Below are 14,375 nucleotides of genomic sequence, written 5' to 3' on the forward strand. Positions count from 1 at the left end.
AACTGCATACTAAAAATGTCGCCAATTATTTTGAGTATGAAGCTTCCAGTCGGCCGGCAATTTATTGATGAACTCTAGAGTTCAACTAGAATGGGAAAGTTTTATCGATTTCATGCGTTCGAAACTCAATTAGTCCATAGTTTCGTTTGTACCTTTAATCATAGTTTTCGGTTCTGACCTGAAAATTGGCATTAAAATGACCATTGAGCCAAAAATTGAAATTGCAAATTATCCAACACCATTTTTTTTGCTGGCAAGAATTTAACAAGCTCAGTAATAGATACATAAATCCCCCCAGACCCGGAATTACTAAAAAATGTGCCCCATTTTGTGCGCTTTGACTATGTTGCTGACGATTTTTATAGACTCAAATACAGGGCTACGCAGTACTAAAATATCGAACTTATAGGGATCGTCCACTGCATAATACAAGGCACTTGGATTGAGCCCGCACCGCCTAAGAAAATGTTGGCCTATTGTTCTGGATCACCCAGTATATTTGAAATGCTAAAGGTATATTTCCTTTAATAATGAATCAGCCGTAACTGCAGTCGGTCCTTGTAAGTTATCATACTTCTGGTTTTAAGTTATATAAAATGGCCCAAAGTTTTCTTTTGAAACACTGCCCGTGAAACATTTAGTACTAGAACTTGCATCGGAAGTTCTGAAACTTTGGAGGATTCTTAACTTTAAATATGATTTCGTTAGTAAGCAAACACATTAAAACAAATTTAACGAGTAATTTATGAATGTTTGTAATCACGCGAAATGCAAATATGATTGATACTTGAGAGTAACCGTGAAAAGGTTTGGCTCACGAATTGTGGTATTTTGACGAAGTTTCTCAGCAAAGAAACATCAATAAAAGTCTCGTTTGGGGCTAATGCATGCCCTTTTTCAACATAGGTAATGTGTCTATTATAAGAGGAGGTTAAAGCGTGGCAGCTTAAATTAAGGATTTTCGACACAAAGAGATGATACCTAGTATTAAGGAAATGTTATTTAAAGAAAAAGCCTTGAAACTTCAAAAGGAGGGAATATTATTGAAGCTTCAGAAGTTTTGCCTCTGTATGGAGCATCTATTTCACCGCTATTACTTTGATCGAATGAAAAATGCCATAGGGACTTTCTTATCTAAAAGTACTGCCAATCATAAAATAAAAAATTTAATTTATTAGTCTCTAAAATTGTCTGCTCATAAGTAAGTATACGAGTTGATAAAAAAGCTGGCGCTTAACCACAGCAGATAGCTTATCTTGACTTTAATACATTGATTGAAGTCGACAGGGATTTATCAATCCATTAGAATCTAAATACCAGTACAACCCAACGTGAAGACTTCGACAAAATAGAGATTTATAAAAGCCCGACTTATTAAAGCCTTAAACTCATGAATAAAATATACACAGTAAAGGTTGCCAAAGTGAATATATGAAGAGAATATATAAAAATATGCTTGCTTTTCTCAGTTATTTAACGATTTTTTTTGCCATTGAACAAAAATTAAAATCTAAATACACTTTGGCAGAGAAAACACCAAGTTAAAAAGTGGCAAACCCACGAAAATAAAGCCATTAATTTTCGGAAGTTATGCGGTAGAACACAACTTTTATTTCTCTAATTTAAGCGAGCAACAACTTTAGGTGTTTGATATCACGCAAATACTGACTAAACACCTCCAATAAAGATAAATTAGTGTTTATAAAAGCGCAATAAGAAAAAGCTATGGTTAAAGAAAAAAGTTCCGTTAGTAAAAAGTTGCTTTGTTTAAATTTATTGATTTCACGCTATTTTTAAAACGCCGAGGAAAGATTATTATGAAAATGTGCTATGCAAGATAAGACTTCGTTTTGTACAGTTTCCGGCGTTGTAACTGTGAACAGTATTAATTCGTGCAAGCATTTACCGTTGCATGATTCCGCACTATAGAAAAAATCTATTCTTTAAAATCACATAAATTAAAAACTATGGAAAAATTAGCTGAAAAACTTGTTAATGCAAATTGTTTTCGCAGTTAGTTTATGTATCCAACTAATAAATATATGTTGAAAATTTTTAATTAGGAACCAACCAGAGGGTTTGTTAAACCATGTAAGCAATAAAAACGGAAACTTACTTAAAAGCGTTTAAAAAATTTAGCCCGTTTCCATAGTAGGTTTTCAGAATGATAAAATTGTTAAAAAATTTAAAAATCGTACTTGTTTTATATTGAAAAAGTACTTGATTGATGCAATTTTCCCAGCATCTCAAAGACTAGCCCTAGTATATCGGGCAAGAAAATCAAAGACAGGAATTTTCCATGGCGACTGATTACCTGATAGAGGTCAGACTAGAAGTTTTTTCATTCATCTTTTGGCTTATATGGATAAGAATTTAAGATAATTAGTGAATTTGTATATTATAAATTAAAGTATTTTTTTGCAATTAAGACATATTTTTGGATGATGTTATGCAAAGAAGAAAAGAAAAATGATTAAACTCTAAATTAATTTTATGTAACGAGAAAACGTCCTTAAAAAACATAAGTGGTATCGGTGGAAAATTCCAGCTTATTGCAAAGCAGATTTTAAAGTTCACTTAATCAATAAGCAAGAAAGACCTACTAGAATTTTTCAGATACCAAATAGAGACACGCCCTTTGTAGAAATAAAAATATTTTTCTCACATTTTAATATAAATCAACTCCACATATAGTGAGATATTGCTGAAACATTCCTTAAACTTTTTCATTTAACCATTTCAATTGTGGTGTTTAACTTATGTGGTTTGAATTAAAATTCTACCAGCCGGTGCAAGATAAACATACAAGTTTTCTTTTATCTTTATTAATTTAACTACAAGTAAAATCAGTCTATTCAAGTCCATATTTTAGATCACATTGACTTTGAGTCAATAGGTTTTATGTAAAATGGTTTTTAGTATTATGAACATATCAAAGGCCAATTCAATCGGCTAATGTTGGCAAACGTACAGAAATTTCATTTGGCTGATACTATATTTTATATGCTAAATTGTGGTGGCAAAGTTGAAAGGATAGTTCGACATGCTAATATTATCCTAGATTAGCCAACATTGTGGTTTCCATACTAAGTGAGTCAGTAAAAGTGCATTTTTAATTCCAGACATCATATTGATGCTAAATCGGACAATAAGACACTTTTGGAAACATATTGCTACTAAAGTCGCGTATTTAGAAGAATTGAAAAAATTCAATAACTGGATATCTTGCTAGTAGCAAAAGCACCTTTAGGATAAAATATATTTGTCGAGCATATTTTATTAAAATCGTCTACCTTACTCATGCATGTGACTTTTATAGAAAGGCAAACTTGATGAATAAAACATCGTTCATTCGACTTGCATGCTGATAATAAAGTGATCTTGAACAGACTCCTGTTAATATGTACGTTTACCCACACCACACCTTCCTAAATACATAAATTACGACGATTTTCATAAAATAGTCCACGATATAAACAAACCCAAAAGCCTTAAATTTTAAGAGCGATTTATCGTCCAAAAGAAATACTTACAAAAAACGTGTCACACATTGTGTTAAGTTTTTACAGGAACTGAACACTCTAGGAAAATTACATCCACCTTTTTCATAGCAAACGTGTCCAGAAACTGTTTTGAAACGTATCCAGAGAATTTTCTTGTGGCGGCGTGGCTGCCCTTACGACACGCCCCGGACTACTGCCTCCCAGAATGTTTTCCGAGACGGATCCGCATCGATTTTCCTGGTTGTTTCAGTTGGTCAACTACCCCATTGTGTTTATACTCCGAATCGATATTTCAGAAAAAACTGAATCAAAATTTCAGTCGTTGCAGAAATTCCATCAAGGTGTATTGCATTTAAAGTACCAGAAAATTATTAGGAAGAACAGTAGTTAGTACTGCATAACAAAAGTCGTATGGTTCCCATGAGCGAGTTGGTACGTTAAAAAAAAGAGTGGTAGATTTTCAAAAATTCTTAGCATTTTTTTCTGGAGTTTGTTAAATTTCAAAAAATAACATTTCAGTCTCTAGTTGCAAAAAATGCATTTTTCAGTCGCTAATGGAACATCTCTTTATTAAATTTTCATTTGTTCCGATTCTTCTATTTCCAGCCAAGTCACTAATTGCATCTAAAATTCCATTTATTTCCCAGCAATGACACTTTACCAGTTTATTGCTAAGCTAGAAAATTTCAAGTCAGTTTATCTGCGTTAAAAAATTCCATTGTAAGATCATCATTTAATTGCATCGCCTTCAATCAATTAATTCCAGTCGCGTTAAAACAAATAGTAAACTTTAAAAGGCGTAACTTGAATTTACTTTTGGTCTGAATCGTAAATTTCATTTTCTAAGATAAAACGTAAAGCAAGTCGAAACTGTTAAGACTTCATAAATCTTCGTAGTGGAATGGTCGAATTTATCAGCTTGTTTATTGGAATGGAAACCGAGAAGGAATTTACACGATTTACCTCCTTCATTTGGTGTTTAAAATAATTCATTGTAGGCAAAAGAGTAAATAGAGAACGAAGCGTGCATGCGAAGCAATTAAATAAAACATCGCAAAGTCCACAAATTGTAAAAATGAGGAGTGAACCAAAAAATTGTCGCTACGTTGGAAAAAGAGTTAAGCTTGAAGAACAGCGAGCTTCTCACAACAAGGAAACTGTTGGGTCGAATGAATAAATGTTAAATGGAAAAATAATTCCTTTATAATGTGAGGAAATTTAATTAAAATTATGAAAGCAGTATAAAAAGCTAATAAACTGCAAATTCATGCACTTTTACGATAAGTTTATGTATTTCATTTTCAATAAACCTGCTTATGAAAGATCAATGTTCGAATTGGTAATAATTAAATCATTCTCCGCTGAAAACCGCACAAAAATTACTACACAGCTTTTAGTATTAGTAACGTTCATTTTCAAATATCGTTTTTTTAATTTGCAAATAATATTAGAACAGTAAACACTTTAAGTTAGTCTTTACACTTTCAGTACTTAATGGATATCATACATCCTTAAAGTGTGCAATAATAAAATGTTCACAGTTACGGTATAATAAAAAATAAGGCACAATTTAAGCCAGTATTAAGTTATTACTATAAAAACTAGACACTTGAAAGCATTTATCAAGTAAATATGGACTATAAAAATTATGCTATGAAGCTGCTTTGAAAAATGAGCAAGTTTAACCAGTTTTGTTTGAAAAACTATCAATTTGGAGTCATAAATTACTATCGGCTGGTGTTTTAGGTTTTGCGCACTGAAACCATTAAAAGAAGGTTTCGGATTTAGCAGAGATAAATGGCCACACTGGAACATAATTTATATTCATGAATTATAAAGCTCATCTTACTAACATCTAAACCACAAAGGAAATTTATATTGAGGTCAAGCCACAGCGTCAGCAATATAAATTAATTTTGCTCGTGTTTCTAATTTGGTGGCTGCAGTTGCAAATTTAAAATTATTTCTCAAAAATTGTTATTTTTATTCTTTAGTTTTCCTATTTTTAATGGCTTCATCTAAATCTATCAAGAGTTTTTCTGCTTAGTGTTTTAACAGTAACCGTTTTAATGAGACGCGACTTAACTGCATGAGATAAATAAATAACGGCGTGTCATACATTCTTAAATTATGCAAAGAGAAAGCATCTACGTTCAATCATAGTTTTTATTGAAATTTACCATATTCTAAGCCGGTGAACTGATGATATTTGACATCATTTGAAAAATATTGAATAGTTATACAAAAAATAACAAAAAAATTTGAAATGTTGTTTCCTGCTAATTCTAGACCATCAACTCTTTTCTAGTTTCGTTCACTTGGTGAAATTTCAATCATTCTGTTTGCTCAACTCCCTTTGCAGACGCGCATATTTTTAGAATTCCATCACTTTTATTGACTAATTTCCTTAATTTAATTGTTTTCCCTCCGTTGTAAAAGGGCTGACCACATATGGCTCGTAAACAGCAACATCAGCCTTCGAGGATGTATTAAATAATCGATGTTATCACCGTATTTCTAGCTGTCCTTGGACCCTAAGTAAATGAAAATGTGCTGTCCTTAAAATGGCTATTTAACGTGCGCTCGTTAAATTTTGATGGCGACTCCAGCTTCAATAAAATACAATTAAGACATGTTATGGTATATGTTTTCGCTCTGAGGCAAATATTAGGAAGTGGATTCTTCTGGATCTTCGAACTTTACAACCGTGGCATCCTTTAAAACACTTTGGCCAACCTTAAAGTGGATGCTTGCAACTTTAGCGTCTCCTGTTGCTTTCACAATATGCTCCATCTTCATTGCTATCAGCACGAAGAGGGAGTCGCCCTTTTTCACCACATCTCCAACGTTTACCAAGACTTTATCCAGAACTCCTGGCATAGGAGAGACAGCTTTCTGCGCGCTTCCCAGGGAAGAGCCAGAATCTTCGTCCAAATGGTATGAAGGAGTTGAAAGCTCGTACTGAACTTTACCTTTCTAATGTTTTCAACAATCAGTTAAGAAGCCGATAGATCAAAAATCGACCTACCTCAGAAAATACCGCCAGTATTTCATTGCTTCTGAACACATTCGCCGTCGTTTTGTGGCCATTTATTGAACAATTTATAAGGGTTTTGTTCCCAATTTTCTTCAAGGAGGCCTCAGCTTTGCACCATGTAGCTCCGTTATCACATGAAACCTCATAGGATCTTGAATTTGGAAATTTCACCTTTACAGTATGGTCTGTGAACAAATTAAATTAAACTGACATCGGAAAATGCATTTTAAAAAATTGGGCGCAAAGAGTTGACGAATACTAATTTACCTTGATCTCTGAACCGCAGCTTGATATTTCTCAAATGTTCATAATTGACTCTAAAATTCGGCTCCACCACAAAAGGGTTATAAGCGTCGTTGAGCTTCCTAGCTTTATCTTCTTCAGAGTTCCGATCCAATATCACCATAGATAAGGCGGCTTGAATCAGATCTTCATTTGCAAGAGCATCTTCTTCGAACAGTGAGTCGGACTGGTCTTTGATAAAGTTGGTGTGAACGTTGCCGGCTTGGAACTCTGGATGATTGGCCAGTTTAAGGAGGAAATTCACGTTGGTCTCCATGCCGGCTATCTGGAAAAGGAATTACTAAAATACCATTCTCACGGAGGAAAATGGTACTTACATTGTAATCGAGTAGTTTGGCGTTTAATTTGTTCAAAGCTTCCCTCCTATCTTGGCCCCAGACAACTAACTTGGCTATCATTGGGTCATAGTAGACCGAAACTTCATCCCCCTGCCTTACGCCTAAACATTTTTAAAGTTTTAAATATTTTTGACTTAATTTAAGAAAGTGTATTACCTGTTTCTACTCGCACATCTTCAGCAGCTGGTGGACTGTTTAGATATTCTAACCGGCCAGCTCCAGGTAAAAATCCTGCTCGCGGATCTTCAGCGTATATTCGGGCCTCAAATGAGTGTCCTTTCAAAGGAATATCTTCCTGTTTYAGTGGCAATTCTTCRCCGGAAGCTATTTTAATTTGCCACTCGACTAAATCGGTACCTGCAAAGTTATTGGCATGATATTAATRAAATAGAGTGASTCAAATTCGTATTGTCGGTGAATYGTTGGATKAGAACTTGTTTTTTTTTATTTAGGAGATGTCGAATATTTYGTTGATAMGTTCTATATTGTTGAGGGGGATTCATGTTTTCACAAACCTCAAATTTTTGCCTCAAAAAAKTGTTGTYTTTAAAAASGAAAGAAAAGTGTAATAAAAGACGTGAGGAAATTCTGTCYTTTTTAGACAAACATTMTTTGAGACAAAATACCCAAYAAACWCTTTGTGAAAACCGAATATYTTTGAAAAACGGATGGATAAACGCGTGAAAAAAAAASTGATTCRAAGGACTTTCCAAAATTATTCAGCTTTTTCTTGCAAAGCTCTGAAAAAATATTTGTAATTTTCAAACCAAATATTGTAATTTTTTAAGTGCTTTAKCAGTTACCGGAGGGTTGTGTAAATATCATAGAGGAAAATCAGTGAAATCTGGCAAAGGAGTGATTTTCAAAAATTYATCGAACTTGAGTGCGAGAACAATTCGTMAAGAGCACGTGCAAAGCACTGAAAAAATTTCCAACGTCGAAAGTAAGTAGAGCAACTATTTGAGGTTTTTGCAGGGCATACACGAAGCATAAGTTCATATGYCAGAGGAAAATTAGTAAAATCTGGAGGTACAGWCATKTTTAAATAGCCGCCAAACTTGAGTTTCAAAAAATTTGCCTTGGGTACCTGGGAAACTCTGGAATATTCTTCAWTTCTAACTTCCAAACAGAAATCAGTGGCTGTTAAATATTTATGGGRTATACAAAATACGTATATAAATACGACGGGAAAAAAATTGTAAAMTCTCRCATCGTATACATTTTTTTAAAGCCGCCAAAGCTTGGTACGAAAAATMGGKCCAAAAGCACGGGCAAAGCTCTGGAAAAAACTATTACTCCTAAACCGAACTCMGTATCGTTTTGAAATTTTAACAGCACATATTCGATACAGATATGACTACGCCAGAAAAAAATCAGTAAAATCTGGAAACTTTGTGATTTTTTTTGATAGCGTTGTCACGCCCTGGAAGAATATTTGTATCTTCCGAACTGAACACAGGATCCATTTGAAAATTTTACGGGGTGTACAGAAGGTACATATCGATGCGGGATCTAAATGCCACTGAAGTCGAGTAAAGCAGTAATTTCCTAACATCAGCCCAAAACAATTAGTTTTCAGCACGTGCAAAGCTGTGGAAAAAAATTATATCTACCAAACTGAATTCAGTGTCGTTTTGTAATTTTCACAGGACATTTCAGATAAACGTATAAAGACGCCAGAAAAAATTCACTCAAATCAGGAAAATTGGCGATTTTTCAAAATTTCTCAAACTTGAACCTTTACTGAACTGAAAATTTTAAAATTCTGGAGGGTATAAAGAAGGCGCATATTAATGCGGGGTCTTAAAAGCAGTTAAACCAGGAAAAGGAAATTTTTTTGAGCTCATCAGCAGTTAGCAAAGAGCACTTGAATGTTCTGTAAATTATAAGCTAACTCTTAAATCTAAAGTTGCAGCAACTTCACATTTTTGGAAATTACACATAAGGCATACAGAAATATCTGGGTTAAAAATTCGTGCACATCAATAACGCAGTGATTTTTCAAAAAGGTTCAAACAGGAGCACAGAACAAACTGGTAATTTCCAGGTTCTTACCGGTAATCATTTCCGTTATCGGATGCTCCACTTGAAGCCTGGTATTCATCTCCATAAAGTGAAAATTCAAAGATGTTCTATCCAAAATAAACTCCACGGTCCCCGCTCCAACGTACCCCACGGCTTTTGCAGCTCGAACTGCTGCTGTCCCCAACTCCTTTCTTAAATCCCCAGTTAATCCAGGCTGAAAAATTGAGCCAGAATAGAATTGAGCAGAATATTGCGGGTCAATCACTCACTGCAGGAGCTTCTTCGATAATTTTCTGATGCCTCCTTTGGACTGAGCAGTCTCTTTCGTATAAATAAACCGCATTTCCATGGGTGTCTGCAAATACTTGCACCTCAACATGCCGCGGTTCAGCTACGAACTTTTCCAGCAACACCACTGAGTCGGCGAAAGCCTTTTGGGATTCTGTTCTGGCCGATTCTAGTGCCTCCTCAAAGTCTTCTTCTGTATTAGCGACTCTCATTCCTGCAAATTTGGCGTTTCAGCGATAAGTTCTTTGGATACTACCGAATAAGAACCTTTGCCTCCTCCTCCTCTGACTGCTTTAATCATTACAGGAAATCCGATTCTTTGCGCCTGGCGTTTGAGGCTTCCAACAATTTGGTCTTCTCCATGATACCCTTCAATGATGGGAACCCCGGCTTTGGACATTATGTGCTTGGAAGTGCTGCAATTAATCCAGCTTAATGAACTCGTTTCTTTTTTACATGAATGTAGGTACCTTTTAATGCCCATATCGCGAATTGCTTTGGCCGGAGGCCCAATGAAGATAACGTTTTCCTTATGGCAAGCTTCGGCAAATTCAACGTTTTCCGACAGAAATCCATATCCTGGATGAATGGCTTGGCAATTCGCCTTTCTGGCCACATCGAGCAGCTTTTGGCCTTTCAAGTAGCTCTGAGAAGCCGGTGGAGGACCGATTTCATAGGCTTCACTCGCCTATAAAGAATAATATTGGTCCCAATTCCTGTATGAAGTTGGATTATGTTCAGCATACAAACCAATGCCACATGCAAAGAATTTTTATCAGCTTCACTGTAAACTGCAACTGTTCGAATTCCCAACCGCTTTGCTGTTCGTATTATTCTGCAGGCTATTTCACCTCTATTTGCTATAAGTAGCTTATCAATATGCTTGAAGGAACTCTTCAGTCTTAATGGGCAAGAAAACAACTGCTTGGATGAACTGAGGAAAGAACCCAATAAACAAACAATTTTTTGTACTGCCAAAAGTCCAAACCTTAACACGGTTATCCTGGGATGAAAATACATCATTTCACATGAGAAATCACCAATCCACTAAATAACTAACGCAACATTTTGAAAAATAACATCCAACGTTGTGCAAGTCTTTATCAAAACTGACGACGCGCTTGTTTACTAGTTGGTATTGTTTCAAGGCATGAATAAAGATAAAGCTGATTGTTAATTTCGGTAAATAAATGTTCTTTTAATGTGGATCTTTAATGGTTGAAATTGTGGTATTCCGAAGCAAAGTTGATGAGCACTTTTAAATTTAACCCAAATTAGCTAATGCATTGCGTACCTCCGAATACCTTAGAAAGGTTGAAAAAACATTTCATCTGAGTGAACTTTTAAGGGCTCTGATTATCCGAAGTGTTTGATTTTTCATATTTTTCGAAAACCGTCCAAGTTGAGTTTCGAAAATGTGCCCAAAAGCACATTTTTTCATCTGAAACTTTTACGCCACTAGCGAAATTGCAACCTTAAAGCCACCGGTAGGAAGGCCAAACATTTTTTCAAAAAAAACTGCTAGTCAAAAGCTCCAAATGCTTTTTGAGAGAACTGGTATTTGTGCTGGAAAACATGAGTAACGTGGGTCTTCGAAATGCAAGTTCATGGTAAAACGACTAAAATTTGGGGTTTTGACTAAGAGTAGCTTTTTAGGAAGCCAGCTAAAGACTTACAGAATGTGCATTTAAATTGGCGATTTTTTCTGAGGCGTAGAAGGTAGGAACAAAATGATCCCAAGCAACCCTGAATGTTACGCTACTGAAAAAACTACGATTTAATGGCCCTTGTGACAAAGTAATTTTGAGAAAAGTGAAAATTCGCCTTGCAGCTGGCAAATTATGTTCTCAATCAAACATTGGAATTTTACGCTAAAACTACTAAAATTCGAGCTTTTTAGTAAGAGTAGTTTTTTGAGCGGCCAACTATGGCCTTACGGACAGGGGATTTTCCTTGTCGATTTTTCGAGTGGCTCAGAAAGTAGAAGTGAAATAATCCCACTCAACCCTGAACTTTGTTCACGGACGAACTTGCCAATTTAAAAAGCCGGTATTTCTCAATGCCATAGTTTTCTGCACAATAAGCTGCTTCTCATAACACGCCCTACAATTGCAGGTTTTTGAGAAATCCGGTTTTTTGTGCTGAAAAACACGACTAAAAATAGATATTCAACTTGCAGCTGGCAGCAATTTTCGTCTTAAAATGTTTTTTTTTCCTAAAACGGTACGAACTTCGGTTTTTGGATAGAAGTTTTTTTTGAAAAAAACCGTGCCTAAAAAAAAATCTTTACGCTCCTAGAGTAGCTAAACTTTAAATAAATAAATAAAGTTTAGTTTTATAACTAACAAAAAAATTTTAAATATTAAAAAGAATAGGTTAATTGCTTTCTAAAAAACAGTCTAACATTTGTTTTTTTGGTTTGAAAGGCTTGATAAATGTTATTAAATTTTTTTTATTTCTTAAACCTTATTAAATTACCAAGAATTATCAGAATGTCCTCCAAAGGACAGAAATTGGTTTTGATTTCTGGAACGCACTTCAGTATCCATCAATGTCAATATAGTGTGTCAAGATTGCGGCTTGTCATCTGTTGTCATTTACTGTTTACTGTTTACAACGTGCAGAACGTGTTTACAACAAAAACGTTATTTAAGAAGTTTTTGTACAAGTTTTGTGTTTGGTGGATTTGAATATCAGCAAAAAAGTTAATAACATTCTCAGAAGCCCTAGGTGTCGATACTTATAAGCAAAATACCAAATGTCGACTAAAACCAATTCGATTGATGCCAGGCAGGAACTTGCCGATTTAGTCAAACGAAAAGCTGAAATTGGGGTACCTCAATTGTAATAAGTGATCGAAAAACACGTCTAAGTCATCTAATTTTTTCAGGAAACCCTGGCTAATTTAGAGCGTCAAATCTACGCATTTGAAGGATCTTACTTAGAAGACACCCAGCTCTATGGGAATATTATTAGGGGTTGGGACAGATATTTGTCCAGCAACAAAACGACAAATTCCAAAGCAGATAAACGCAACAGGAAGTTCAAGGAGGCCGAAAGACTGTTTTCCAAAAGCTCCATCACTTCTATGGCAGTAAGTACAGTGCACAAAAAGTTTCGCCATCTGCTGCTCTAACAAAAGCTGTTTTTCAGGCAGTGAGCGGTATAGTAGATCAGACTCAAGACAAAAGTAAGAATCATGAAGTAGATATCAACCCATATGCTTATACCAGTAATTAATGTAGTGTATGTTTTTAATTAGTTTTTATGTTCAATTTAGTTCACCTGTTATACCTATGAATAAAGAAATTTTACTTTGATTTTTGTTTTGCATGGCCTTACATTTTATGCATCCAAAACTGTGATTTTGCTTGGAATGTTGTGCTCTTAACAATGTAAATTCGTAGTTGATAGAAACTCAGACGACTCGCAAATGAACGACGATTCCAGCGATACGAATATGCCTTCAAGTAATCACATAGACACTGAGGTAACAACGGCAGGAAAACAATCTACAAATACCTCGTTTTCAACGAACGGCTCTTTAAATGGCATCGATAGAGGCAGCCCAGCTAGGGACATTCCCTCTAAACAAAAGAGCTTTAATGTTGGTGCAAAAAAACCAGTTAAGCGAGTAAGGCAGCGATAGGCAAATGTGTTTGTTGAGGTTTATTGAAAATAAACACAATTTAACTATTGGAATAGAATTCTTATTCAATTAATTAACACAAGTTAAAACATATTATAAACATAAATAAACTATATTCAGTCTGTTGTGAGAGTGTGCCTACCTATCTAAGGTGCTTAAGAACCTTGTTTCTGAAAATCACTAAGATTATTCGCAGTTACAATAAGCTGTTAATAACTTACGCTCCATGATAGTGGGCATTCTCTTTTTGGTATAAATCTGGGCAACTATGTAGAATAAAACGGTCGCAACAAGTACCAGCACAGTCGATGTGATAAAAACGATCTCGTTATGTCTGCGAAATTTGCAACACCTGCCTCCCCAATAAGTCCACGTTGTATTCATCTAAGGAAATTCTACTATAGCGCCAATCATCAAAAGTTCAGCCACTTTTACCAAGTCTACTATGTCCATACAAACTCCGATCTTTTCATTCTCATTACTGATGCTTAGGAAATAGTTCTGGAGCTTCACGTAAGTGTCCATACACTTGGTGCAATCGTCCTCACGACTTCTGTTCACGCAGTCTTGAAAATCCTGATATAATGACTGAAATACATGGGAAATATCTGAAGGTATTGGAGTATTCGTTCCATTCGCCAAGGCGAAGCATTCTAAAAGATTCGTGCGATATTAAAGAACTACAATCCATCCAGTCAGCTTAATGAACCAACCATAGCACTTGGCTCTGGTCCAGAGATTCACGCTATTCTCATACAGGGTATGCACGATTCCCAGCCTGTCTAGGTTCACAAAACTATTCAGGCAAGATGTGCCATTATCGGAAGCCTGCAATAGTTCATAAAACATTCAAGAAACACTATAATTATTCATTTACCTTGGAGATATTATTGTAACTATTTAACACATCAAGATACTCTTGGACACAGTCTGCACATAGAGTAATTGGTCTGGAATGATCGATAGCGCATTGAATAAACTCAGATGAAGCATTCGCAAACAGGTCGCGCACTGATGTGCAATTTGGGTCTATTGAGGGCTCCGGATTCAGACGAGCCAAAGCCCTACAAAACATTGTGTAATTACCAATTTACCTGCAATTTAAGCGGCTCTTACAAGTTTAAGCTCAGAATGACGACAGTTAGAACAATGTACGGGATAACCATTTCGTGAGGTTAAGCTGTTAGGCTATTGGGGGCTTTGTATTCAAACAATCATCTTTGTTTCTTTAA

At 35.4% G+C, this 14,375-nt stretch overlaps 3 protein-coding genes across 4 annotated transcripts; 1 reads left to right on the top strand and 2 right to left on the bottom strand.

Annotated features, from left to right (window-relative positions):
- Nucleotides 1-6,132: 6,132 nt before the first annotated feature.
- On the bottom strand, nt 6,133-10,617 carry LOC109546716 (methylcrotonoyl-CoA carboxylase subunit alpha, mitochondrial). Its single transcript, XM_019917790.2, has 11 exons — nt 10,483-10,617; nt 10,245-10,428; nt 9,965-10,182; nt 9,762-9,910; nt 9,476-9,708; nt 9,237-9,420; nt 7,338-7,538; nt 7,161-7,282; nt 6,808-7,108; nt 6,532-6,725; nt 6,133-6,479 (listed from the first exon to the last, which is right to left on the bottom strand). The coding sequence occupies exons 1-11, from the start codon at nt 10,515-10,517 to the stop codon at nt 6,171-6,173; spliced, it is 2,130 nt and encodes a 709-aa protein (XP_019773349.2). The 5' UTR covers nt 10,518-10,617; the 3' UTR covers nt 6,133-6,170.
- Nucleotides 10,618-12,052: 1,435 nt separating this feature from the next.
- Nucleotides 12,053-13,196, top strand: LOC109546721 (chromatin modification-related protein MEAF6). Its single transcript, XM_019917795.2, has 4 exons — nt 12,053-12,327; nt 12,385-12,588; nt 12,648-12,684; nt 12,902-13,196. The coding sequence occupies exons 1-4, from the start codon at nt 12,253-12,255 to the stop codon at nt 13,141-13,143; spliced, it is 558 nt and encodes a 185-aa protein (XP_019773354.1). The 5' UTR covers nt 12,053-12,252; the 3' UTR covers nt 13,144-13,196.
- LOC109546718 (osteopetrosis-associated transmembrane protein 1) lies at nt 13,183-14,351 on the bottom strand. Of its 2 annotated transcripts, XM_019917793.2 has the most exons (6): nt 14,260-14,351; nt 14,021-14,207; nt 13,857-13,971; nt 13,579-13,796; nt 13,365-13,527; nt 13,183-13,313 (listed from the first exon to the last, which is right to left on the bottom strand). In XM_019917793.2, the coding sequence occupies exons 1-6, from the start codon at nt 14,307-14,309 to the stop codon at nt 13,282-13,284; spliced, it is 765 nt and encodes a 254-aa protein (XP_019773352.2). In that variant the 5' UTR covers nt 14,310-14,351; the 3' UTR covers nt 13,183-13,281. The 2 variants fall into 2 exon arrangements, with proteins under 2 accessions (XP_019773352.2, XP_019773351.2); XM_019917792.2 differs by having other exon boundaries at nt 13,183-13,527.
- Between the last annotated feature and the right edge of the window lie 24 nt (nt 14,352-14,375).

Source organism: Dendroctonus ponderosae, unplaced genomic scaffold (assembly GCF_020466585.1).
Source record: "Dendroctonus ponderosae isolate FM_Combo_2020 unplaced genomic scaffold, Dpon_F_20191213v2 Dpon_F_20191213_3, whole genome shotgun sequence".
Taxonomy (NCBI): Eukaryota; Metazoa; Arthropoda; class Insecta; order Coleoptera; family Curculionidae; genus Dendroctonus; species Dendroctonus ponderosae.

What these genes read in the sequence shown, in the direction of transcription:
- LOC109546721 (XM_019917795.2), top strand. Translation starts at nt 12,253, where the DNA reads ATGTCGACTAAAACCAATTCGATTGATGCCAGGCAGGAACTTGCCGAT. An exon ending in AACGAAAAGCTGAAATTGGG is followed by an intron (nt 12,328 to 12,384) that starts GTACCTCAATTG and finishes TAATTTTTTCAG; the next exon opens with GAAACCCTGGCTAATTTAGA. An exon ending in AGATCAGACTCAAGACAAAA is followed by an intron (nt 12,685 to 12,901) that starts GTAAGAATCATG and finishes GTAAATTCGTAG; the next exon opens with TTGATAGAAACTCAGACGAC.
- LOC109546718 (XM_019917792.2), bottom strand. Translation starts at nt 14,309, where the DNA reads ATGGTTATCCCGTACATTGTTCTAACTGTCGTCATTCTGAGCTTAAAC. An exon ending in GACCAGAGCCAAGTGCTATG is followed by an intron (nt 13,797 to 13,856) that starts GTTGGTTCATTA and finishes CGAATCTTTTAG; the next exon opens with AATGCTTCGCCTTGGCGAAT. An exon ending in GTATGGACATAGTAGACTTG is followed by an intron (nt 13,528 to 13,578) that starts GTAAAAGTGGCT and finishes GAATTTCCTTAG; the next exon opens with ATGAATACAACGTGGACTTA.